This window comes from Musa acuminata, chromosome BXJ2-11 (assembly GCF_036884655.1).
Source record: "Musa acuminata AAA Group cultivar baxijiao chromosome BXJ2-11, Cavendish_Baxijiao_AAA, whole genome shotgun sequence".
Classification (NCBI taxonomy): Eukaryota; Viridiplantae; Streptophyta; class Magnoliopsida; order Zingiberales; family Musaceae; genus Musa; species Musa acuminata.
The window spans coordinates 29,801,183-29,824,192 of record NC_088348.1 but is presented as its reverse complement, the minus strand read 5'-3'; the positions used below and the strand labels follow the sequence as shown (position 1 = coordinate 29,824,192).

At 42.2% G+C, this 23,010-nt stretch overlaps 4 protein-coding genes across 6 annotated transcripts in view; 1 reads left to right on the top strand and 3 right to left on the bottom strand.

Moving 5' to 3' along the window:
• Positions 1 to 6,845, bottom strand: part of LOC103971986 (protein SUPPRESSOR OF QUENCHING 1, chloroplastic) — a 33,087-nt gene extending 26,242 nt beyond the window's left edge. The window contains exons 1-8 of one of the 3 annotated variants that reach the window (XM_065132275.1): positions 6,395 to 6,845; positions 6,087 to 6,187; positions 5,935 to 5,991; positions 5,735 to 5,829; positions 5,043 to 5,142; positions 4,658 to 4,716; positions 3,514 to 3,641; positions 3,043 to 3,175 (exon numbers count right to left, since the gene is read on the bottom strand). In XM_065132275.1, coding sequence (XP_064988347.1) covers positions 3,043 to 3,175; positions 3,514 to 3,641; positions 4,658 to 4,716; positions 5,043 to 5,142; positions 5,735 to 5,829; positions 5,935 to 5,991; positions 6,087 to 6,187; positions 6,395 to 6,794 — 1,073 coding nt within the window. In that variant the 5' untranslated portion in view covers positions 6,795 to 6,845. The remainder of the gene's footprint in view (positions 1 to 3,042; positions 3,176 to 3,513; positions 3,642 to 4,657; positions 4,717 to 5,042; positions 5,143 to 5,734; positions 5,830 to 5,934; positions 5,992 to 6,086; positions 6,188 to 6,394) is intronic. The other 2 variants (XM_018820227.2, XM_009386164.3) reach the window with 2 other exon arrangements.
• Positions 6,846 to 8,467: 1,622 nt separating this feature from the next.
• On the top strand, positions 8,468 to 12,181 carry LOC135627514 (FHA domain-containing protein At4g14490-like). The gene is made up of 2 exons (XM_065133641.1): positions 8,468 to 9,626; positions 11,815 to 12,181. The coding sequence occupies exon 1, from the start codon at positions 8,614 to 8,616 to the stop codon at positions 9,619 to 9,621; it is 1,008 nt and encodes a 335-aa protein (XP_064989713.1). The 5' UTR covers positions 8,468 to 8,613; the 3' UTR covers positions 9,622 to 9,626; positions 11,815 to 12,181.
• A 2,421-nt stretch (positions 12,182 to 14,602) lies between these two features.
• On the bottom strand, positions 14,603 to 19,344 carry LOC103971985 (zinc finger CCCH domain-containing protein 40). The gene is made up of 4 exons (XM_009386163.3): positions 19,196 to 19,344; positions 17,429 to 17,698; positions 16,373 to 16,596; positions 14,603 to 15,733 (listed from the first exon to the last, which is right to left on the bottom strand). The coding sequence occupies exons 1-4, from the start codon at positions 19,298 to 19,300 to the stop codon at positions 14,917 to 14,919; spliced, it is 1,416 nt and encodes a 471-aa protein (XP_009384438.2). The 5' UTR covers positions 19,301 to 19,344; the 3' UTR covers positions 14,603 to 14,916.
• An 820-nt stretch (positions 19,345 to 20,164) lies between these two features.
• LOC135627200 (receptor-like protein kinase ANXUR1) lies at positions 20,165 to 22,885 on the bottom strand. Its single transcript, XM_065133199.1, has one exon. The coding sequence runs from the start codon at positions 22,848 to 22,850 to the stop codon at positions 20,259 to 20,261; it is 2,592 nt and encodes an 863-aa protein (XP_064989271.1). The 5' UTR covers positions 22,851 to 22,885; the 3' UTR covers positions 20,165 to 20,258.
• Positions 22,886 to 23,010: the final 125 nt, after the last annotated feature.

The following is a 23,010-nucleotide window of genomic DNA, read 5'->3' as shown; positions in this document are numbered from 1 at the left end:
TCCTTAGCTTCCTTGGTAGCAACGTTCGCTTACTCGACCTTGTCCTCTGACTTGTCGGGCTCCCTTAAGCGAATATGAGCTCTGGAGTAGTCCAACTCTCCAGCTGCTTCGATCATACTTCTGTATGATCAAGTCCCTCCCATGGAACTCACTGGTACTTGCATTCGAACTTTTCCCTTGGTGGAACACAGCCCCCATATGCTGATGACCAAGGTTTTCATCCGATGCAAAATTCGGTGCACGCCCGGAAGACCCGCCTTTGCGGTACCATGGCCTTCACTCCTTGAATCCATAGCCCTTCTTGCCGTCGTGTTGTTCACCAAAGCGGAGCTCCCAGTAGCTCCCGATCATACCTCCATATGATCTCATCCCTCACGGGACACTGTCGTGTGTGTCGCATTGCCACGAACTGTTCCACCACGATCCGCTGCACCATGTCGCCTCCTGGTGACATCTCCATTGCATTCTGATCCTTGTGGAATAAACTCGAATTGTGAACCCTCCATGTATGGCCTCTGCCAATACATCGCAGGGTCTCCTCCACCTTCGAATTTGTTCGCTCCTTTGGCAATCGACCTTCATCCACCCACTCTTGGGTCACACCTAGATGAAGCACCGCTCTAGGACAGTCCGTCGCCTAGTAGCTCCCGAAGTCCACCGACTTCACTATAGTTTGTGTACCGTTGTCTGGATCCTGGGCCTCTGCCCCTACCAGCACAATCTCCACTGCGCACTGCTTCCTTCATGGCAACTTGAATGGCAACACTGTGGCATATTCTTCAAGAGTACCCGCCTCTGCGTCCTCTTGCCCCGTGCTAAGGCCTCCTGAACCCAACTTCGCCTCCGCAAATTGAGTCGCCTTAGTTCCTCCATCAAATGCTCCTCCGAGATAAGGTGCATGTGCCCAGAAGCTCCCTTCGTCTTTGGCACCATGCAAGATGAGTCCGCTCCGTCAGAATGAAGGACCCATGGAACAACATGATCCTACCCTTGCCTCTGCAAGAGTTCATGTCTTTGACCTCTGTCTAAGGAAAGCACTGTGCTTCTGCTCCATGTTCCAACTTCTCTGCTGGCTCCCTTCATGCGGCTTGGGTACTTCGCCAAGTTACACCCAAGTTGCTCCGCTCCTCGTTTTTGCATTGAGTCGATGGTGGCCCTCGCGCCCTCCATTCCACGGGTCAGCCCTCCCTTGAGTCCGATCTCCATATCGACTCTAAGTGTGCCTTCATTTAAGTTGATTCAGGTCGCTCCCCCACTTGATCTCGCAATGCATCCACCAATGCATTCTCTCGAGCGAGATCATGCGACAACTCCTCGCCGCTTGCTCAGTCCATCGAGCTTCATGAAGTTGTTGTTTGTGAGGTACTCCTCCTCAACATGTGAAGTCCGTCTCACATGATTCTCCCTCTGGAGTGCCGAGACTTATCCCTCCTAGATTACTGTCCCGTTGGAGCAACATCTCTCTTCGTTTCGGAGACCCCCATCCCCTTGGACTACTCCGATCTGCTGAACAAACTGTGCATTGTTCTGCCTCTTGCAAACGCACTTGCTAGATTGCGCCTCCACGTCAATACAGCCACCGCCGCACCCCTCAAGGCCTAGCAACATGCTAAACTCGTTGCACACTTCAGCCTCCTCCGGACGTATCCTTCACATGACGAAGAGAAAGTTTCAATGCTCCATGGCGCCGAGTCTCGGTCGCCTTGGGATGGCCACGAACATTCCATCGTCCGCATACAAGCCCATGCATGAGTACCAAATTCTTCGAGTTAGCAATTCCCCTCACCTCTGTGAGCTTTGCATAACTCTTTTGGTCGTTGAACAACTCATTCCACCTTGGATGGTCTCATTCTTGCCAAGCGCCTCGCTTGCCTAGAGCACCATCAAGTATAATTGTCAACGTTGAGCCGTAGCTCAAACTCAGCCATCCCAACCTTTGTGCGCTCCGCATTCTTTCAAGCTTGTCTGTTCTCGTGGTGCCTCTTGCGCGAAGGGTCGGCCATTCCTCAAAATGCCAATGTTAGATGTCCGCTCCTCTGAGCGACTCTTTTCCCTACATCTCCATGCCCGTTTTCCCTCAAACGGTCGCGCGTGTGCTGACTGCCCTCAACGCAGCCCCGCTAGGTCCCCCACGTTTGCATGTCAAGTGTTTCTATGAGTGCTTGTCCCGCTCTGATACCATATTGTCACAACCTTAGCTGGTTTTGCCTAAGGCGTGCGGCACCCTCGCGCGTCCGTCTGCAAAGGTCAGCCTCCCCGAAGCCTCCCATTGTCCCTTAGGACCAACAAAAGAGAGAACGGGTTAAAGAGAACGCCTCGATCGGGATCCACAAGCAAACATGTCCGAAATACACTTCATAGACAATGCAAATTACAAACAGACTTTACAAGCTCTGAATAGTTGCACAACAAAGGGTAAAATGGTCCATTACAGACCGAAAAGCTCTCGCACGTGTCCACATGACACAACCTTTATTTACAAGCCTAAAGAGGCCACCAACCCAACTAACATGGGACTATTTAGCCTTCGGCCGCCCCTCTACCTGCTGTACAAAGTATAAACGTGCCTAAAGACAACGGACAGACATAAGCATTACATCCAACATCTTGTTTAGAAGTTTGTCCGTTACAGCTCGGTACACCCAGGTGTACCAAGCGGTATATTCAGGCGTGCCGAGCACTGTAGTTGTGCTACAGTACTGATACAGTGTCGGAACGGTAACATATGGTCCGCGTACCGGAAGTCTGGCGGACCGGTACATACCGCCCGTACCGGGTGGTACGGACCGGTACTGCAAACCATGGTTCAAACAACCTACCATCCATTTAGAAGTGACTCCCCTGACGAATGTTCTCAATTCGAGGAAGAAAATAATACCTCCCGAGCTATCAACCAGATAATTAAACTACTAAATAATGATAAAACATATCACTAACATCATGCACAATTAATGGAATATATCTACATGTAACCATAGATAATAGAAGCAAAATGTTCAATAAAATTATTTTTTTCTAAGTCAGTGATAGGACTGACCTTACCCTCCAAGAAAATTAGTTTTCTCACTTATAAATTTCACATCCTGAACAGCACTACTGTTTACTTCTTCAGTAAGAACATCCATAGTGGTCCCACTTTGAGACCCAATTTGATGGGTTTCTTGCCTCTTATCATCTGCAACCAGTTCTCATCATTAGCACTCAATGGGAAAGGTAGCATAAGATAGTCCACTCTGATTAAAGAAATGTCATCCCAATGTTACAGTCTCATAACAGTTTAGCTGTCCAAAATCAGAAGGAACTGCTGAGATGAAAAGATAGTAACTATTAAAGTTAGAAGTTACTGGTAAAGGTCTATCAAGCTAAAAAGCAGTTGAATAAAGAGGTCCATTACAGTCTGCAAATTACTCTTAACAATCTAACACCAATAAATCTCTCAACTTTAGCCTACTGCTCAGCTTACTACATCTTTCTTATGAAAACAAACTAGTGTAACTCAACTCAACTACTTACTATGATTAATAGAGTGACGACCATATAGAACATCATCAATTGAAACACTTCCAATCTCCTTTCTGATGAGTGATGGACCAGCCTGCTGCAAAATATCTTCAGATAATGTAGTGGTTACAGCAATGCATCTGCAAGTAGTGAGGATTGTCTATAATTAGCATAATATTTCAAAACTACGGAACTTTTAGAGCTGATAATTCTACAAAAAGAGGACATGAGAATGATACTTGCAATTAAGACATAATAATTGTAAGGCAACACATTTTCTGTCTTTATAACTAACTTCATCGAACACAATACACTAGCCAAAATGCTTAAACTAAAGTTACAGTAGTACACCCATCAGATCCTTATAAGTCAATCTTAGTCTTGCGGCTCTTGCCCACTTCCGAAGTGGGACAAATCAAAATTGTTACAATCTCTCCAACTCAAGGGCTTAATGTTCTCGTCAAGGTCCAGTATAGCCCAGATCAAACCCTAGCATAGTGCATATGAGTCATAGTTCAGTGGTGGCTCCACGCCATGATGAGTCCTCTGACTCTATCCACAAATAACCCTTTCCTACTCAAGCCCCTCATCATGCCCTAATACCAGGTCAGCTTTGATACCATTTGTCACGACCCGAACCTAACGGGCTACTTGGACTGTCAACTTCGTTGAACCCAAACTACTAACCAAAATGCTTAAGTTGAAGTTAACAGTAGTAACACCCATCAGACCCATAAAAGTCAATCTTAATCTTATCCACTTCTAATGTGAGACTAATCAGGGGTGTTACGAGTACTGGATGAGAAAAAAGAACACAAAAAAAGTTGATATCAAAAGTAAATAGACTATTATATATGTATATGTAGATAGAACTATAGAGTATCGTTTTATAGTCTGCTAATGTAAAATATTTTAGATGATCATTATTCATACACTGAAAGATAACTCAATCTAAACCTCATTAATGAAGAAATCAACACAACCCACTAAAGACGAATATTCTGTATACTGTTTTTTGATAATGTAAGAAAATTGGATTTTTAATTAAGGTCCAATTTTCTATTAATTGTGATGTCCAAGAAGAAATTGATGGACAAATATGATTGCACCTGATATTTATTTAGCGAATAAAAGAAATTATTAATCCAAACTGTACCTCATTTGTGCAGCTTTTGCAGCCTGAACTCCAGCAAGAGCATCTTCAATTACAATACACTGAAAAAAAATTTGCAGTCAGAAAACTATATCATACTTCTAGGAAATGGGATTTCATGTAGTAGCTGCAAAATTGCAAACAAGAAATTAACAAAAAAAATCCCTGATTCTGGATGTAAATAAGAATTCAAAGTAATTATTTGAAATGTCAGCACAGAAAAAATCAGATAAATCAGAGAATAAATTAATAAAGTAATATTTTAATAAACAAGAAGTATTTTGAGTCTTGCACATAAAAAAAGAAAGCTATAAATGTGAAAAATTCTTTACTCGTCGAATGATGATGGAATATAATTTGGTGTACAAGAAACCATAGCATAATCTACCTCGGACTGGGGTACATTCAAGCTCTTTGAAGCTGCCAAAAATATATCTGGAGCAGGCTTTAGTTTCTCAAATGCATCAGCAGATACAATCACATCAAACCTGATATACAGAACAAGTTCAAAATCAACTTTGAATAATTAAGAATTTGAAAATTCTGGCAAAGACATAACCTCTATAATATTTATGCACCTAGGAATTATCATTTAAAGAACAAACTGGAGGAAAAGAATATTATAACTAAATGATTGTGAGATCAGTTGCAGCATAACGATTGTGAGAACATGAAAATCTTCTCCATTAGCAGGCACACCTATACACTATGGAAATGACTAGAAAGAGTTATCTTTTTAACAATAAAAGGCAGTGTTACATTCTTGAACTAAAAGAACATTGATTTCTACATAACAGTATCTTATATTTTCCAATGTACGCAAAGTAAAGAACATAATATTTCAGCTAAATGCCTTCCATGAGTGCCAAGGATGCTACATAAACTGCATATCAAATGCAAAAACAAGGACAGAATCTAATGGAAAATTTCATAAACAACATTTTTTTGTTTCAGTTAGATTGATCAACTTATGTGGTTCTCTGTTTATGTTCGAGACCTTTTCGTTTCTGTGAGATTTGGAGACGTCATTCAATACCATGATTATTAACCAAAGCAATAGTTAAATATGTAAGCACTAACAGAGAAACAGGCAAACCGGCAGCAGTCAGATTGGCATCAACTTTGATCCTGTCAGCACTAGAAGCAACAGCAACCTTAAGCCCCTTTCTTTTACACTGACATGGAGGACAACAGCCAGTAACTTATATTAGTTTCATATAGATAAAAGTAGGGGAAGAAAAGGAAACCTAACATCAATTGAATCCAACAAGCAAGGAGACCTCCATGACAAGCTCAAGAGCTCCAGGAAATCCAATTCCTGAGTTGGGTTTTGCATACTGCAATGAAGAAACCAAATTTAGCTTTCCAATGTAGAGATCCTAAAAAATGAGAAAAATAAGGTTCATACTCCTGAAACCATTGTATTCTTTACCTTATCAAGGTAAATTTCGAAAAACCGCCTTTTTGCCGCCTCTGGATCAAAATCATTAATTCCCTTCACCGAAGCAACACCTCCAAGAAAATTGGCCTCACCTACACCACTCAGATTATTATACACATTATCAAGAAAAGGTGTCGATTTCTAAACAATCTACATAAACCTGTGCCACTGAATCTAGACTGGTAAATCGAGAAACCTAATCGCCATTGTATGCAGCCACGTGAACACCAATCTAGAACCCATCAGGACTAAGGTTTTGTTTTCATAAAAAGACTACGGAGAGAGGGGGAGAAGAGCACCAGTCCCCATAAACGGGACGAAGTCGTCGGTGGTCACGGGGACACCCATTTCAGCGAAGACGTCGACGCCCGCCAACCTCGACAGCTCTTCACTGTTGCAGAGAACTCCGTCCATGTCGAAGAGGACCGCGGAGACCTTGCCCCATCCCGCGCCCTCCTCCCCGGCCGGGACCTCCTCTTCTTCCACCTGCTGCTGCGGTGTCGAGGCGCGAGCGGCGGTGCCGCCACGGGTTCGACGGTACGTCAGTGTTAGGATCCGGGCAGGTCTCCGGCGTGGGCGGGGGCAGGGGCGGGCGACGGAGGAGACGGGGGACACGAGAGGGAATTCAGCGACCCGCGGAGGGCATATCGGGAAAGAAAGAGGCCGTTGGAACGGGAGGGTCGTCGAGCGCTGCGCCATGTCGCTCGCCAGCTTTGGGCGTGAGGGAGGCGGTTGCTCATGTGGATGCAGTGGACGAAATGTCTATATCGCCCTCCATGGTGCCTCGCCGTGTGCACGACCGCCACCCGATTGGATTAGGAAATGGTGGTCAAGTTTTCTCGTAGGGGTTGTGCTTCAGCACCCACAAATTTAGAAAATGAAAAAAAAATTCTTTTTATTCTCGAATTTACTATTTGATTATATAATGGTAACTTCACATGCTTAGCCCTTCGATACTTAGTTCAAGTAGTATGCACTCGACAATCTTCCGTGCTTAGAAGATACATCGGGTCGACTCATATGCTTAGCCCAATGAGAGTACATCGAATAGTATTTGATGCTTAGCTCAATTACAGTATATTGAGTGGCCTATGATACTTAGCCCAAGGAGGGCACATCGAGTGGCATCTAATGTTTAGTTTGAGGAGGATGCATTGAGTCGCATGTGATGCTTAGGCCAAGGAGAACATATCGAGTAGTATTTGATTCTTAACCTGATGATAATGTATTATGTGACCTTTAATGCTTAGTTCGAGGGTAGCACATCAAGCAATCTTCCTTAAGATAGATTGTCTCATAATATGATCTAATTTGATAATTGAGTTGATGATCACATATCAATCAACCCTTAAGATGCGAGTCAACCTCGTAGATAAGGTGAAGGTCATTAAGCACCAAATCTCCTAAGTAAAAATTATTATGAGCGAGAAGTCGGTGAGTGAGAGATACTTTTAGCAAGAAATCATAGACAAAGAAGGTAAAAAGATGCCTTGATAGGCAAATAAATGTCTTGGACGATAGAAGTCATAAAGGGTCTCTTTGGAGCATAGAAGATTCCACTTGTATTTAAAATTTTCTGAGTTCCTCTTTGGCCTATGGCTCCTTAACCTATACATTCGAAGTGTCCTTTATTATCTTCTATCTTAGGGTAGAAAATAGCCTCTTCGATTTCATTAAGTCTAAAACCCTTAGCTAGTGAATTGCTGAGGGAATTAAAGTTTTATCCTTTGGAAGCCTAAGGTAGAAAGGGCCCAGTCATCTTCTTCCTCCTTAAAAGCGACATCGAGTGTGGATCTAAAAGTCCTTAGAGACATTCAAATTATAAAAGATAATTTTTTACCAATATTCTACCATGACCCTTGAGCACATGAAGTGCTTACGCGTCACATACTCAATTCATAGAAAACTAAATATTTGTGTCTTTACTTAGGTCCCAACCTTATGAGAATATTGATACTCTAGAGGTTAAGTTTCAATATGCTATCTCATTATTTTGATTGGGAGAATGTTGCCATGTCGATAAAATATTATTTATTTTTGGATCAACAAGAAGTTCCGAAGAAACTACCTTATAATTCGACAATGGTTTAAGATTAATAACACTCCAACCTCCAATGAATAAGAGGTATTTTTTTCTTTATTAAAATGGGTTGGAACTAAGACTTCAATCTAGATTGATCCATTCCATCGCCAATCCATTCTTCTGATTTAAATTTTGCATTGATCTGATTCATGAGAATAAAATTATTATAAATCATCAAAATCCTTAGAGCTAAATCAACTAATAAACTAAATATAAAGAACCCATCTACAGTTGCTTTATATATATATATCATCTGTGGTAGAATTGGAGCTCCCAAACTGCTGCCATATATATCTTCTCGATTTCGTTGGCTATTCGGTGTCTGCGAGTTGAACTCTTATTTGAAAGAGGGAACCTTTTCGAATTTAGAACCTCCCCATCTCCCGCCTCTCCGATTCCTCCTCGAAGCATCGAGGCTAGGGTTTGGCCCTCCCGATGGAACCCCCCGCCCTCCTATTGACCGTCGAGAAGGGCCCGAGGAAGGGCGAGACCCTCGAATGCAAGCCCGGCACCGTCGCCCGGGTCGGCCGCTTCGTCAGGGGCAACACCCTCGCCATCCGCGACCCCGGCGTCTCCCAGAAGCACCTCGCCTTCGAGTTCCTTGCCGACGCCCCCAGCTGGGCCGTCTCGGACCTCGGCACCTCCAATGGCACCCTCGTTAACGACCGACAGATCCCGCCATCCGCCCCCTTTCCACTATCTGACGGCGACATTATCAAGATCGGTGAGTCTACGGTCATCGCCGTCAAAATCGTCGCGGAGGAAAGGCACGGTCTCGATGGTGGTGTTGATGATGCTGATGAGAAGGAGAGGAGCGGGGTGGGTGGGAGGAGGGGGCGGTCGCGGAGGGGTGCGCCTCCCCTTCCGGCTGTGGAGGAGGGCGTGGCTGGTGCGGCGGAGGGGAGGATTGGTGGACGGGGGAAGGGGAGGCCAAAGAAGGGGGCTTCTTCTGCTGCTGCTTCTGCAGTTCCAAAGGAAGATGAGATCTTGGAACGCCCGGCGGTGGAGGAGAGTGTCAGATACGAGGCAAAGAATGTCGTGGCAGCAAAGGGGAGGATGAGAGGAAGAAGGCCTATAACGAGGTCCGCTGCTGCTAAGGTTTCCAATGACCAAAAGCAAACGGAGGAACCTCATGTTTCAGTTCGTGTTGACGATTCTGAAGCTGTTGAACCTGTCGAAGTATTTGAAAAGGGCAGCAAGATGGTGGTAAGTGGTGCTGCTGAGGAAGCAGTAGACGGTGGAGAAAAGGAAGAACCAGCAAGGGATGAAGAAAAGGAAGCGGTTGAAGATATGGAGAAAATGACATTGGGCGAATGGTTTGACCAAATGGAAAAGTTCTTGCCTCTGATGATTAACGATGCCGCAGAGGAGATTATTGCGAGTTTAAGGGCCAAAGCTCAACATTTTGATGAGTTCATTTCTACTAGTTCCACTTCTCACTGATCTAGGTGTGCTAGAATCTAGAACCCTTTTTCTTCTTTCTCGTGAACATAATTTAAAGAACTATGCAGACATTTAGAACTTGAGTGATCGGTTCTTAAACAAGAAGAGGACTAGCCTTAAGGGCAGTTGCTTATTTTCTGGCAGCAGGAGATCCTAAAAATTATGCAAGATGTATATAGTATGTAACAGTACAGAATAACTTCCATATAATTTGTCTTGTTCGTTATGTGATAACTTCTTCGGAACATGCAAGTTTAGAAATTTCATCCAGGTTCTGAAGTTATTGAAAGAAGCATTTGTTCTCTTTTTGTGTAGACATATTTCCACTGTTGCGTCGTTGATTCTGATCTTAGGTTACTTCTGAGAGGACATAATTGATCTCTGAAATAATGTATATTTGATTAAGGAAATGTTATGCATTGCTTACAATCTTCCACATTTTGATACTTCAAATTTTACATTCATAGATATAATCATAGAAACTATTGGGCATTGTTGTCCTCATTGTCTTTGACAGTAAAACATGTCTTTTTTGTAGCTAGTTTCTTTTGTGTTTGGGAAATTGTAATCATAAAGCAATGAATGCTGTTGAAATCTAGCGTATACAAATTTTTTGGCATTCTGTTTTGCAGATAGTAGAGAATTTGGCACTTCTATGAAAACATCAGATGTCCTTTAGCAACTAGAGGTGTGAGATCTAGAGTGGCCTCAAACGTAGATTTTGTTCATGTGTTAATAGATGTTGCTTGTGCATTTTGTCCCATGATACATACTGAGATACAGAACCCTTTGTTACTTTTACAACTTACTGCAACTTGCAAAGGACTAGCAATTCTGGTCCCTCTTGTTTGTTTTGCAAAGATTTAGAACATATGCAAAGACAGCAACTCAAAATGCAGATTGTATAGGTTTTCCTGCATTTTGATAGACAATTTTAAGTGGTGGGAGTTGGTCACAGGCATAGGCTGCAAGAGGCGAAGAGTATGGGAAACCCATCTCCTGTCTCTCCCTCATAACTGCCATAAACCTTCACTCTATCTTGCTTCTTCCTTCCTATCTCTTCACTTTTATTCCTTTCCCTGACTCTCTCATCTCAGACCATTTCTCATTACGTGCCTGATGGTTGATTAGCCTGTTATTGGTTGACATTGTTCACTTTGTTATATGTTTGGAACTTTGATGCATGTGACCTTTGTTATTTTTATTTTGAGAATGTGAGGGCCTGCCTCTGTTTGGTGAATAATCCACAGGTAACAACCATTGTTATGCTGTGTGCAGGTTGTAAATAATTCTTCTAGGAAAATCTATCCATTTACATTCATAATAGAAAAGGCTTAAACAAGCTCAGAAATGCATTTTAATGTTTTAAGTTACAGAAGTAGCAACATAGAAGCCTGAACAGATTAAAATAACACCAAATGGACTTTCTTTGTCATGAATTTGTTAGTTATGACAAAATATTTTGACATATATCTCATATATATTATTGCTCTTATTGTCTAGCATTGTTATTTGCCAAGCTAAACTAGGCCAACATTTCTTTGTAGAAATTAATGCAAAGAATTTAAAAATTGATATATTGTCATCGTTATTGGATCATATCTTCTTGATCTGTTCTTTGTATAATGGAGTAATCTTTTACATGAATCGAAAGTATTTTTTTACAGAAGTAACTTGTAATAAGTCAAGGTCCATGATTTAAATTTTTTTTTTTTGGTTAACTAATTTCACATATGGAAGCCAGACTACTATTTTCGATTATTGCTATCAGTAGTTTTTGCCCCCTTTTCTTTTTTCCTTTTCACAATCATGTTGACATAAATTTTTTGGAAGATGTTATCTGTACCTCATTTTCTTTGCAATTCAAAAGAGGCTTGTATCAAATAGGGCAACATAATGTGCTCTGGGTTTCAACTTTCATCAGCCTTTTAGTTTATTAATCACTTGCAATTGCACAAATTTAATAATGTAAGAGATACTGATTTTTGCTTTGGGTTTGAGGTTTAGCTGTTGGGATGCTGAAAGTGTTGAGTGCAAATCAAGCTATGTAAACTTGCTCTGTTATGAACATTCATGTTCCAAAATTTTTTGTTTCAAAAATTTCAATAATATTAGTAAGATAATTTTTACACAATATTAAAAAATAAAAAAATGATATAAAACTTTCTGACAGCCTTTTCTTCTTATCTTCAGGTTTTTTCCATTGGCAGGTTAATCATGTGCATTACCAATCAAGAGTTGGTTTGTTGAATCATTAGACCTAGCTCTAGGTTAACTGCTGCTCTTTGACTTGGAATCGATGCAGAGGATGTTCATCCAATTTTTACCAACAGATTTGCTGGTAAAGTGTGGCTTTGTATTGGGAGTTTTTGTCTTGGTAATTCTCTCCTACTACCTTGCAAACTCTCCTGTAGGCCATCCTCAAGGAATCTTTCATGGATATGCTATTTATGTATAATAAGTGTCTAATAGTTCTTGTTTCACTTCTGTTACCTATTGCAACTTGGAAAGATTTCTGATTGTTGCACCTATTTTTATTGCTAAAATCCAAGTACTTCAAGCCGTTTGTTTTTTGATGTGTTTCGTCCTAAAACATGCACAGAAATTTCATGAAGTATAATGGTGTTCCTTCCCAGTTATTGTCAATTGAATTTGTTTAGTCTTATAGTTAATTCATATTTTCCCATTGCTTGCCTGCTTTTAAACTTCCGTTGGAATTGGGATATCATCACATGTTGACTTGATAATTCTTGTTACTCATTTGAAGAAAGAAGTAATGTCGCTGATAAATTCTCTCTTCCATTGTAGCTTAAATTCATCATTTTGTGGCTTGTAAGTTTTACCTTTTGATTAGCAAAGTGCAAAGTTCAACCGTCATGAAGTAGCAGTGCCAAGGACAGGTATGATGCCTACTCTTCTAGGGCAAGTTTAAGGTGAGCCACTAGTCAAATATTTTTGATGAATAAAACTCTTTGTGCTGGTACAGTATTTATGTTGTCTGTTGATTCTTAGTGTTTCAGCTTGCATCAAATTGCTTGTGAATGACAGACACCAAAATTTTTTATCTCGATTTATGAAAAATACATTTAGGTTCTTTCGGTATCCGAGGAAGCCTGAGCTCCTTGTAGGTTCCTCAACTGAGCCTGTGTATGATATCTGTGTGCATACATTTGTCAAACGTGATGGATCATCCATAAAGAGGATGAACCTTGGTAGCATTGTAAGATCGCTCTTTGTAACTTAGGTTCTGAGTTTTGGAAATAATCTCTCTAATTGTCAGATTAAGACACGTTATTACTTGTTGAACTTCCTTGAGCTTCATCCATGATTGATTTTTGTTAAGATTTATTGCTAGTTTTCAACTCTGATATGGATCCGCTTTTGGCGACACAACATTGTGAGCAACATCATTTAGGTTGTATGTCTTTTTTTATTGCTAAAACGACAAATCATAACCGAGTTTTTTTTCCTACAATTGATCTTTAAAAGGGTTTTGCAAATGCATTGGAACGAACTACATGGTCCATGACTCATGCTGCCATACATACAAATCTTGGAGTTCTACTATAGGGTTAATTACGAAGTATCTCTATAATTGAACTTTTTTAGTATTTCGATTCTTAGACTTCAAAACTTTTATATTAAAATTTTTATAATTACAAAAGTAAAATATTTAGGTTTATTTATCTTAATATTATTAGTTTTATTGAAAAAAATTGAGAAAAAAATAATTTTAATCATTTTTGTTAGTGGTGACGAATGACATTGATGGTGGTAGACGATGGCATCCTTGGGAGTTATGGGTGTTTGTTGTTAATGAGGAGAGAGATGATAAAAGGTGAGGAATGTTTGTTAACGTCGATGCAATTGTCGAGTAATAAAAGAGTTGCTCATTGCATCAGGGTCGACGTAATTGTCGAGTGACAAAAGGACCACTCATTGCGTCAGTGTCGATGTAATCGTGGAGCAACGAAGGAGCCGCTCATTGTGTCGACACCGATGTAGTTGTCGAGCGACGAAAGTAGCGCTTATTGTATTGGCATCGACGTAGTTGTCGAGTAGTGAAAGAGCTGCTTGACATCTGCATTGATATCGGCACAGATGCATAGCAACCCTGCTTGGCAACCGCATTGACATCGACATAGTGAGTGGCCCTTTTGTCATTCGACAACTGCTTCGATGCCAATGTAGCGAGTGACCCTTTCGCCACTTGATAATTGCATCGGTGTCGACACAGCGAACAACCTTTTCGTCGCTTGACAATTACGTCAACACCGACGTAGTGAGTAGCCCTTTCATTACTCGATAACTTAATCGATGATGAAAGAGTCGCTCGACATTTATATTGGTGGCCCTTCCATTGTTGAGCAATTGCGTCGACACCGATACAAATGTCTAAGTGATCCTTTCGTCGCTCGATAATTACGTTGACGCAGATGCAAAGTAACGAAAGAGTCAATTGGCAACTATGTCGACATCAATACAACTCATTTATAACAGTTGCTCGTAACCCTCAATGGGTTCATCATTTGTCACCACCATCAATTAGAAAATCTAAATTATTTTTTTATCTATTATTTTCATATTTTTATTAGTAAAATCGATGATGTTAGAGTAAACCAGATGTTTTACTTTTATTTAGATAAGGATTCTAATATAAATTTAGATAACTATAATGATTCTAATATAAATTTTTTAAATCTAAAAATCAGGATGCTAAAAGATCTAAATATAACAAATATGCATTTAGCCCTGGAATCGATGGATTCACGCTATAAATTAAACTTCACAACTAGAGAATCCATCAAGGTTTTCTATTATTGTATTCATGCAGTTGAAATCAAGAGCAGATGGTCAAGATGCAACAAAATGAAGATTTGCTCCAATAGCACCTTTTTGTCATATAGCTGGAACATGTTACCAAAATCTCAAAGAGCTAAAAGTTTTCCTAATACACACATGACTTTAGTTCATTGCAGACTGGCATTACAATTTTGCTTCATTCAGATTTAATATTGCCAACAATATCCTTGTTAAGTTGGGTACAAATACCAATATTGATATCATAGTGTTGCCATATGGATTGGTCGAAACTCCAGCAGACCCTGATATCCTGTCCTAGACTACTGGTCACTGGCGTAACAGCATAAATGAAATTACAGTGGCACCCAAACTTCCAAGTCAGATTAGTTTATAATTCTTGATAGCACATTTAGATCTTCTCAACAGTGCAACAAGCATGATTCTTTTCAAGGAAGAGAAGTGCAAAGGACAAGTATTCGAAGAGAATCTCCCTTACGATGGTCCAGGTGGCCCTTGAGGGTATTGCTGCATTGCAGGTGGTGCCAGTGGAGGTGGTCGGGACATCATCGACTGGTAAGGGGGATACTGCTGCTGATAAGGTGGTGGGGGTGGGGCCATATACCCGTATGGTGGATAATAATGTGGATACTGGCCCTGAAGATGTGGAGGAACCATAGGATAAGCATGCCCCTGAACATTTGGTGCTTGCTGCCCTTGCTGCTTTTCTGATCCAGTTTTGTCATCGCTACCTCCCTGCGATTGGATTACAGCACCCATCCTCTGAGGATCCATGGATGGGTAGAATGTCCGTGCAGCTTGTGGTGGTGCAGGGATGTTGAAATAGTTAGGTTGTTGCTGCTGATGAGTCTCAGTGCCTGGTGGTAGAGGTTGCTGGTTGCTCTGCTGCTGAGATATTACAGCCCTTGGGAGCATCCCTCCATGGGCAACAAGCCCTTGCCTTGCAGCATCGTCATCTTGTGTTTCACCCTCTGGTTTTGGTGCCTGTGGTCTCCCCCACATCAACTTCAAACGAAGGCCCTTGATGACTAGCTTGTTGACAAGCTCCTCTGCTGCTTTTTCAGCTGCTTCTCTTGTCGTGTAGGTTACAAATGCACATGCTCGCTGAAGCACCATCCTGATGGATTCAATCTCACCATGGGCATAGAAGTTATCCCTCAGATCTTGCTCAGAGACTCGGGCATCAAGGCCACCGACATACAGGGTTTTTATACTCTCATCTTCTGGGGGCTCCAGAGATGGCATCTCACCAGCCTTGCTTAGAAGCTTTAGGGCAACAGGATCATTCACTCTGCATATAAGAAGCAATTTATAGACCATCAAGAACCATTATAATTAATAATATTACTAGCAAAGAAAAAAGAGGTAATTTAAGGCTTCATAACCAAGATTCTACAAGGGAACAATTTACATTGTAGACTGGAATGAAGTAACGTTGCATGGGAAACTTCAGACACAGATGATACATGTCTAATCTCATGTAATATCCATCTCTATAACAATCTAAGACTACGATGAAAACTAGAAGCACGTGCAAGTCCCAGAAGAAGAACACTCCTAGAGACTGAAAAAAATACACTTAAAATAAACTGCACACGTTTTCTTCCTCTCTTTTTTTTTCTCATGGATGGAGTTGTAAAACATACAATTATCACAAATAAGGCCATGAAGCAAGTCACCATAAGGATAACCAAACAACTGACAACATCTCGTCAAAAGAGAAGAATATAAACAGGGAAAAGATGACAACTACTTCATTTTGATTAGACAATTAGCCAATGACTATGGTCTGTGCAGAAGTTAATAGATTTAGGTACAGGCAAAAAATAAGATGCTCCATATGCCTTGAGCTGTAAGCTGGATGAAAATTTCCCCTAGTTCTGTGTTGATGCAATACTACATTTCCTAGAGAGTTAGCTATCACACATACCCATAGTATCGATCTTTTATGTTCTGCTGAGATAATTCACCAGTTTCAGGCATTTCATGTCGATATGGACATTCAGCTCCACGAGTGCATTCACCACGCATATAAAAGCTACAAACATGTGCTCGATTTCTTTTGTAATATGGTGTTGTCCTTTGAAGCTTTAAGATCGTGTCATTTGGATGCACCTTCCCATATGAAGACTCATAATCTATGCCAGCTCTGGCCTGTAAAAAAGGAATATTTAATACAAATTCATGCTGAGACCAATTAGGAATAGTCCAGTGCTTGATTGATGCCACGAAAACAATGCACAATGCAAAAGCATATAATGCAATAGAGATTTATGGATCAAATCAAGTGAAATAAATGCAAACAAAGACTCGATGCATATAATTGCAGGTGATGAGAAGGTAATCTAGAGTAAGCTGTTGAAACATAAAGAAGAACTGATAGGTGGATAGAAACCATGTAAAGTATGCTGCAAAATATCTATAGAACAGAAAACAGGAGTTATCAATAATCACAGCACAAATACACAAATTTCAAAGAAGGATGATGAGGATCAGAAGAGAAAATTACAAAAATCAGCAAAGACAAATACTATTAGACTCAAGAAACCTCATAGATTTAGATTATCTAAGAGATAAAAGGTACAATATTATGCCTTTCATTTCCTTTAGAGGCCTACTTGGCTATTAGAATCAAGGATTACAGCTAAATACAGTCTCAAATCCTATTAATGAACCAATTTATACAAGACAGTTAAATTGAACTTCTATTCTATTTCCTGACAAGTTTGTCTCACTGACTACTACAAGTAAATACCAAAGCCAGTTAAAATAGTGAAGCAGAGAAACACAAGGCAAACAAATGGTAAAAGAAGCAGCAGGAAGGTGTGAACGACACTAATAAAGCTTACTCAATGTGGAGTCCAGATGAATAAGTAAATGATCAGGCAGAGAAACAAAACAAGTCTTGCAAAGCAGTAAATTAACACAATAATAAAAAGTGAACAATCGCTATAAAGGAACAAGAAAAGCTCATTCACCAACATACCTTGCGGTCATGCTCTTCAGCAAAGTACTCCCGATTCACATCACTCTTTGGGATGGCATCATTAGAATTGATTGCAAGAGCAGTGTCCCGAACCTGAACTGGCAACCCGTATTCAAGATCAAGGATGCACACCTGGCAAACATTCTTCAGCTTGCAGCATGTCTGGCAGATCTCTGTCTTCTTGTACCTTGCATCACGTCCAGGCCTCCATCTGAAGACTGTAAAAGGCCGTTTGCAGATCTTACACTCCTTATCATAGTCAGCCTTTGTCTGCACAAACAAAGTAAAGAAGCCAATGAGAAGGTTCGTTCCAGTTAGACGGTTCAACTTGAAGGTGACAGAACCCACAGTGCAAGGACACCTAAACTATTCCTCCAAACAATTTGCTAAAGGTGTTTCAAGTTTAACAGGAGATACCCATTATTGGCAAACATAGTGATTGTTATTTCCTCAACAAGAAACAACTTCCATATCCTACAAAGAGCACAGCAATTCAAAGACTAAGTTATTTCTAAAACAAAATCATCAACAAGCCATTAAACATTCAGCAGTTAAAAGATTCACCAAAACCAAAATATAAGAGTTTACACAAACCAAAAAGAAACAAATTTAGGTAGGTCTTGTCTCCCCATCTCTTGATATTAAGGGTTCCTAGTACTTTTTTTTGCCATGAAGTTAGCATAAGCCAAGCAAGGAAAAACCTTTGGAAAATTTTAGCTTCATCAGAGAAACTCACAATAAACTGTTACCAATTTTGACTACATGAGATTTTCTAAGGAAATAAGCATAGTCCATTATATCCTAACATACCAAAACCTCAAATGAGTACCAACAGTAGCACCGAACCCACAAATAACTGACCAATCCAGTAGATATCATAGAACTAATATCACCATTTCTAAATCCTGCCGTGACTTGTTTGCAGAATGAACTCTAGCTTGAGCACCAACCAAACTAAAGCAGAACTCTATGCTTAACCTATGAAAAAAAAGGGTGCACTTCAAAAAACTACCCCACCCTAAGCCCTATAAAACACCAATAAGCGATTTATCACATTCCACCAGAATTTATGGGAAATAAGGCCACGATGCTGTTCGCCTCTCTACTCTTTCACCTGCTAAACCATCAACAGAATTTATAAATCAAACTGGTGGTAATCCTTGAGCTATTCATCGTACAACAACTACCAATAAATCTAACCACAGGAAGCAGAAAACCCCTTTCTGTCCAAGTCTAAAACACAAGCTAACGGATCAAGATATTAAATAACCTCTTACAAAGATGAATATAACCAAATTTTAAAGGAGAACAAGCTCTCAAAAGATAGCCTTGTTTTCAAGAGCGGAACAAGAGTAGATTCAAATCCACCCTACTGCATCCCTTTAGTCTGCTTATTAATCTAGAAAACTTCTAATTTAATGAAACAACTGTGCGAAAAGTTCCATCTTTAAGCCGATAACAAGCGACTCTGCTCCAACTCAACCCAACCAGAACAAGTTCTTCTCCGACTCCACAAACCAATCACCTCATCATGTTTCCCTGCGAGCATATATATATCAAAGAAGCCCTAAAACCAAGCACAACCGACCGCGGAACTAGGGTTGCCAAAACCAAACGATGAGAAGACACAAGCTTACGCAGGTGCCTCCCTCGATTGATTTCATCACCTGGTGTCGTGATTCTCCGTCTTCTTCAAAAGGGGAGAGAGGCACAGGAGAAGCACAGAGGAGGGAGGGGAAGGGAGGAGGAGAAGAAGGAGGGCCATACCATTCGGATGTAGGGATTGTCGCCGAGACAGGACTCGCAGATGATGGGGAAGTCGGAACGCTCCCATCCGTCGGCTTGGGCGTCTCTCAGCAGCCGATGCGCCATGGCGTCGAAGGAAGAACCAAAGAGGTCGGCGAACGCAACCAAGACCCAGAAGAACCAAATACACGCACGGGTTGTGTGGTGGTATAATAATGGTAAGCCCAACTAAAAGCCCCCCCCCCAACCGGCCCAATAGCCCATTTAGAACCCAATGATCCATTAATCTCCAGCCCAATAACTTATAATCCAATTTATTCCCAAATTAATTTTCCCCCTTCAAATTATATTATTGTATTATGTAATCCTTCAAATTAAATATATATATATATATATAATTTAATTTTTAAATATATATTACTCCAGTTTTAGTTTTTTATTTTTAAATAATTATAGTTCATTTTAAAAATATATTAAAGTTTTTACTACTTAAAAAATTCTTTGTTATTTTCACTAATTATTTGATTTCCCATTTTTGAAGGAGATAATTATATTTGCTTATCCGAGTCCCAACATAATTATGCTAAAAATCAACCAAAAATAAATAAAATAATATATTTTTATATTTATTTTTAAATTTTGCAATTATATATTTATATGTATATATTTTGAATCTTGCAATTCTCCTACTTATTGCTTTTATTGCATGAACTGCAGCAAATGCATGGCTTAGTTGGAGATGGCTTTGATTGCTGATGTACTGAAACTGGCCATAAACACTGCATATAAGTGGTTTTGTTCTCCTATTTGGCTTGTTATATATATCAGCACTGTTTATTGATTGGAAATACCCATCGAAGGCAATCAAACATTACAAACTGCACAATATAAACAACATAAAGTAGCTTTAGATGTAAATTACAAATCATGAAGAGATTACAAACTAGTTAATTAGAAGGAATCAAAGATAGAAATAGTAGTCCGAAGAGGAGGAGGTCATCTTTCACCAGCCTAATGCTGCTACATGTCGACTAGTAGTTTGATAGGGTTTTCACTGATTGAATGAAGCAGGAGGAGGAAGTTTTCATCTCCCCACTGGATTAATGAGCTGCGAGAAGACTGCAACCGTGCTCTGCCCGTCTGTGTCATCGCTCACCTCACTCACTGCAGCAAGGGCAACGCCATTGCCGACCGCTGCAGCTTTGTCTGCCATCTCCTCTGGAACGGGTTCCCCGCTTTCGAAGCTTTCTTGCAGTCGAAGCGCGAACTCGAGGTTCCACAGCACGTTCCCCATGGAAGGCCGATCGACTCCATGATCCAAGAGGCACGTCTCGGCAGTCTCTGCAAACTTGTGCAAGCACTCACGGCCGATCTTTCCTTCGAGCTGGGGGTCGATGATGTCTGCCAGAACTCCTCTCTTTTGGCATTGCAGTGCCCAGTCCGCAAGACTGACCTGCTCCCTCGGGAGGCTTGGATTCAGTGCTGCCCTCGCGCACAGCACCTCGAAGAGGACGACACCGAAGGAGTAGACGTCGGACTTCTCGGTCAGTTGCTGCCTCCGGAAGTACTCGGGGTCCAAGTACCCGAAGCTCCCCTTCACCATCGTGCTCACGTGAGACTGGTTCATCGTGGGGCCGGTCTTCGACAGCCCGAAGTCCGAAACCTTGGCGACCCAATGCTCGTCCAGTAGAATGTTGGTGGTCTTGACGTCCCTGTGAATGATCGTGTACTTGGCACCGGTGTGGAGGTAGTGAAGTCCCCTTGCAGATCCGATGCATATCTCCAGCCTCTGTTTCCATGGCAATGGCGGCTTGTTGCTCTTGTAAAGGTGCTCCCTGAGAGTCCCATGTGCCATGTAGTCGTAAACCAAGATCATCTCGCCGTTCTCTTCGCAGAATCCGATGAGGGAGACCAGATGTTTGTGCCGCAGCTTCGAGAGCATCTCGATCTCAGTTTGGAACTCGTTGACGCCCTGCTCCGACGATGGGTTCGATCGCTTGATCGCCACTTTGGTTCCCCCGTCTACGGTTCCTTTGTATACTTTCCCGAATCCCCCAACTCCTATAACGAGCGACTCGTCGAAGTTCTTGGTTGCCTTCTTGATCTCAGCGAAGGAGAAATGCCTGCAGATCGCCGCCAAGTTAGCCAGGTGGCTGCTCGCGCAGCTCTTGCCGGAGATCGTTGAGTTGCCAGCTGACGAACGAGAATTGCCACCGTAGAGAGGCAACCAACCTGCGCCACCACCACCGAACTCATCTCCAGTCATCCCCTTCTTGCGCCGATAGGCCACGGCACAAATGGCAAGGGCGACGCTGGCTGCTGCAACTCCACCTGCCGCACTGCCTATCATGTGCACCTTCCTACTGGATTCGGATGCGAAGCTAGGTTGCTCTGTGCTCAGTTCGGCTTCGGCGAGCAACGCAGACGGCTCAGGATTGGGTCCTGCCAAGTTCCCGACACCATCGTTCAGCTTAAAGATCTCCAAACCATTCAGAACAGAGTCGTAATACTCGGGCTTTGCCGCCGCCGAAGGGTGCAACGCCACCCACAGCTGCTCATCGCCGGCGCCATCGGTCACGTACGCCGCATAGTCCTTGTAGGTCGGCACGGCCTTTGCAGAAGTCCACGCAATCACATCTGCTTGAGCTTGTGCAGTTTGATTGTTGATGAAGATATCGAAGACCCTCTGATTGATCTTGCTCATCTGGAACTCGCAAAAGTGGAGCCTGACGAGATAGGTGAAGTTGCCATCGACTTGGAAGATCCAAGTGAGATTAAAGTTCATGTTGACCTTCGGATCAGGACCCATCGACCTAGCAGTGCTGTAGACGTCAGTGGGGGCAAGGTACTCCGCCGTATCCTTCGGATACTTTATCTCGAGTTTGCCGCTTGCCGAGGAGGTGACACCGAACCCAGCACCATAGATGTAGGGAGAGTCGTCGTACCAAGTCCGGCTAAGGCCGGAATCGTTGCTCGCCGGCAAGTACTGCCCTCCGACGTTGAGCCTGTACATCGTGAGCAAAGCAGAATCCCCAACCTCGACATTCTGATCGGAGAAGCCCACCAATTCCGCCGGCTCGCTGTAGATAGCCGGCATCGATATGATCTCGATGCCATTGACGAAGGCGAAGGAACCATTGTGGTCGTTCGATGGCGTGAAGGTGAGGCTTAGACTGCCGTCGGAGGCCGGCGGGATGGAGAACTCCTTCACGATGTAGGCCTGCGTGAGGGCCTTGGCGGTGATGTACGCACTAAAGTTCTTGAGAAGGGTGACGCCGTCGGAGGTGGAGACCGCGAAGTACGAGTTATTCGGGGCGTGGTCGCCGTAGGTGGAGGGATAGAAGTGGAGACGCACCCAGTGCCGCTCGGTCTTGTTGACGGCGAACTTATAGGTTGATTCCGACGCGAAGATCCGCGCAGACATGTAAGGGACCGCCGAAGGGAGAGACGGGTCCTGATACACGGCGGTGGCCGGGTTGGAGTTCTTCGAGACGAGGCTAGACGTCGACGTCGGCGAGTCAGCTATCCATTTCCTACCGTCTGAGTCGGTGGCCTCCGAGGAAGAACCACAGTTCAGGAGAATCGAATCGGAGGGGACGTAAGAGGCAGCAGAGGAGGAAAGAACGAGGCACAGGGAGACGAGAAGGAAGGAGAGATGGTGGTACTGGGAACTCATGGGTGGCGCGTTCTGGTGGTGCTTCTATCGGATTGCATCAGTCCGTGTAGAACAGAGGAGAACATAGAGCGTTTCTTCTCCTCCTCTGTCTTCTCTCTGTTGATCTTTCTTTGGCCTTCGTTTCCTGCGATCATTTCTTTGGATGGAGGAAAGGGGGAGC

Bases quoted from the DNA above. Each gene is read 5' to 3' on its own strand.
- LOC103971985 (XM_009386163.3), bottom strand. From the start codon at position 19,300: ATGGCGCATCGGCTGCTGAGAGACGCCCAAGCCGACGGATGGGAGCGT. The intron at 17,699-19,195 runs GTATGGCCCTCC...TTGTTTGTGCAG, and splicing joins ACAATCCCTACATCCGAATG to ACAAAGGCTGACTATGATAA. The intron at 15,734-16,372 runs GTATGTGTGATA...TCTTATATGCAG, and splicing joins ATAAAAGATCGATACTATGG to AGTGAATGATCCTGTTGCCC.
- LOC135627200 (XM_065133199.1), bottom strand. From the start codon at position 22,850: ATGAGTTCCCAGTACCACCATCTCTCCTTCCTTCTCGTCTCCCTGTGC.
- LOC135627514 (XM_065133641.1), top strand. From the start codon at position 8,614: ATGGAACCCCCCGCCCTCCTATTGACCGTCGAGAAGGGCCCGAGGAAG.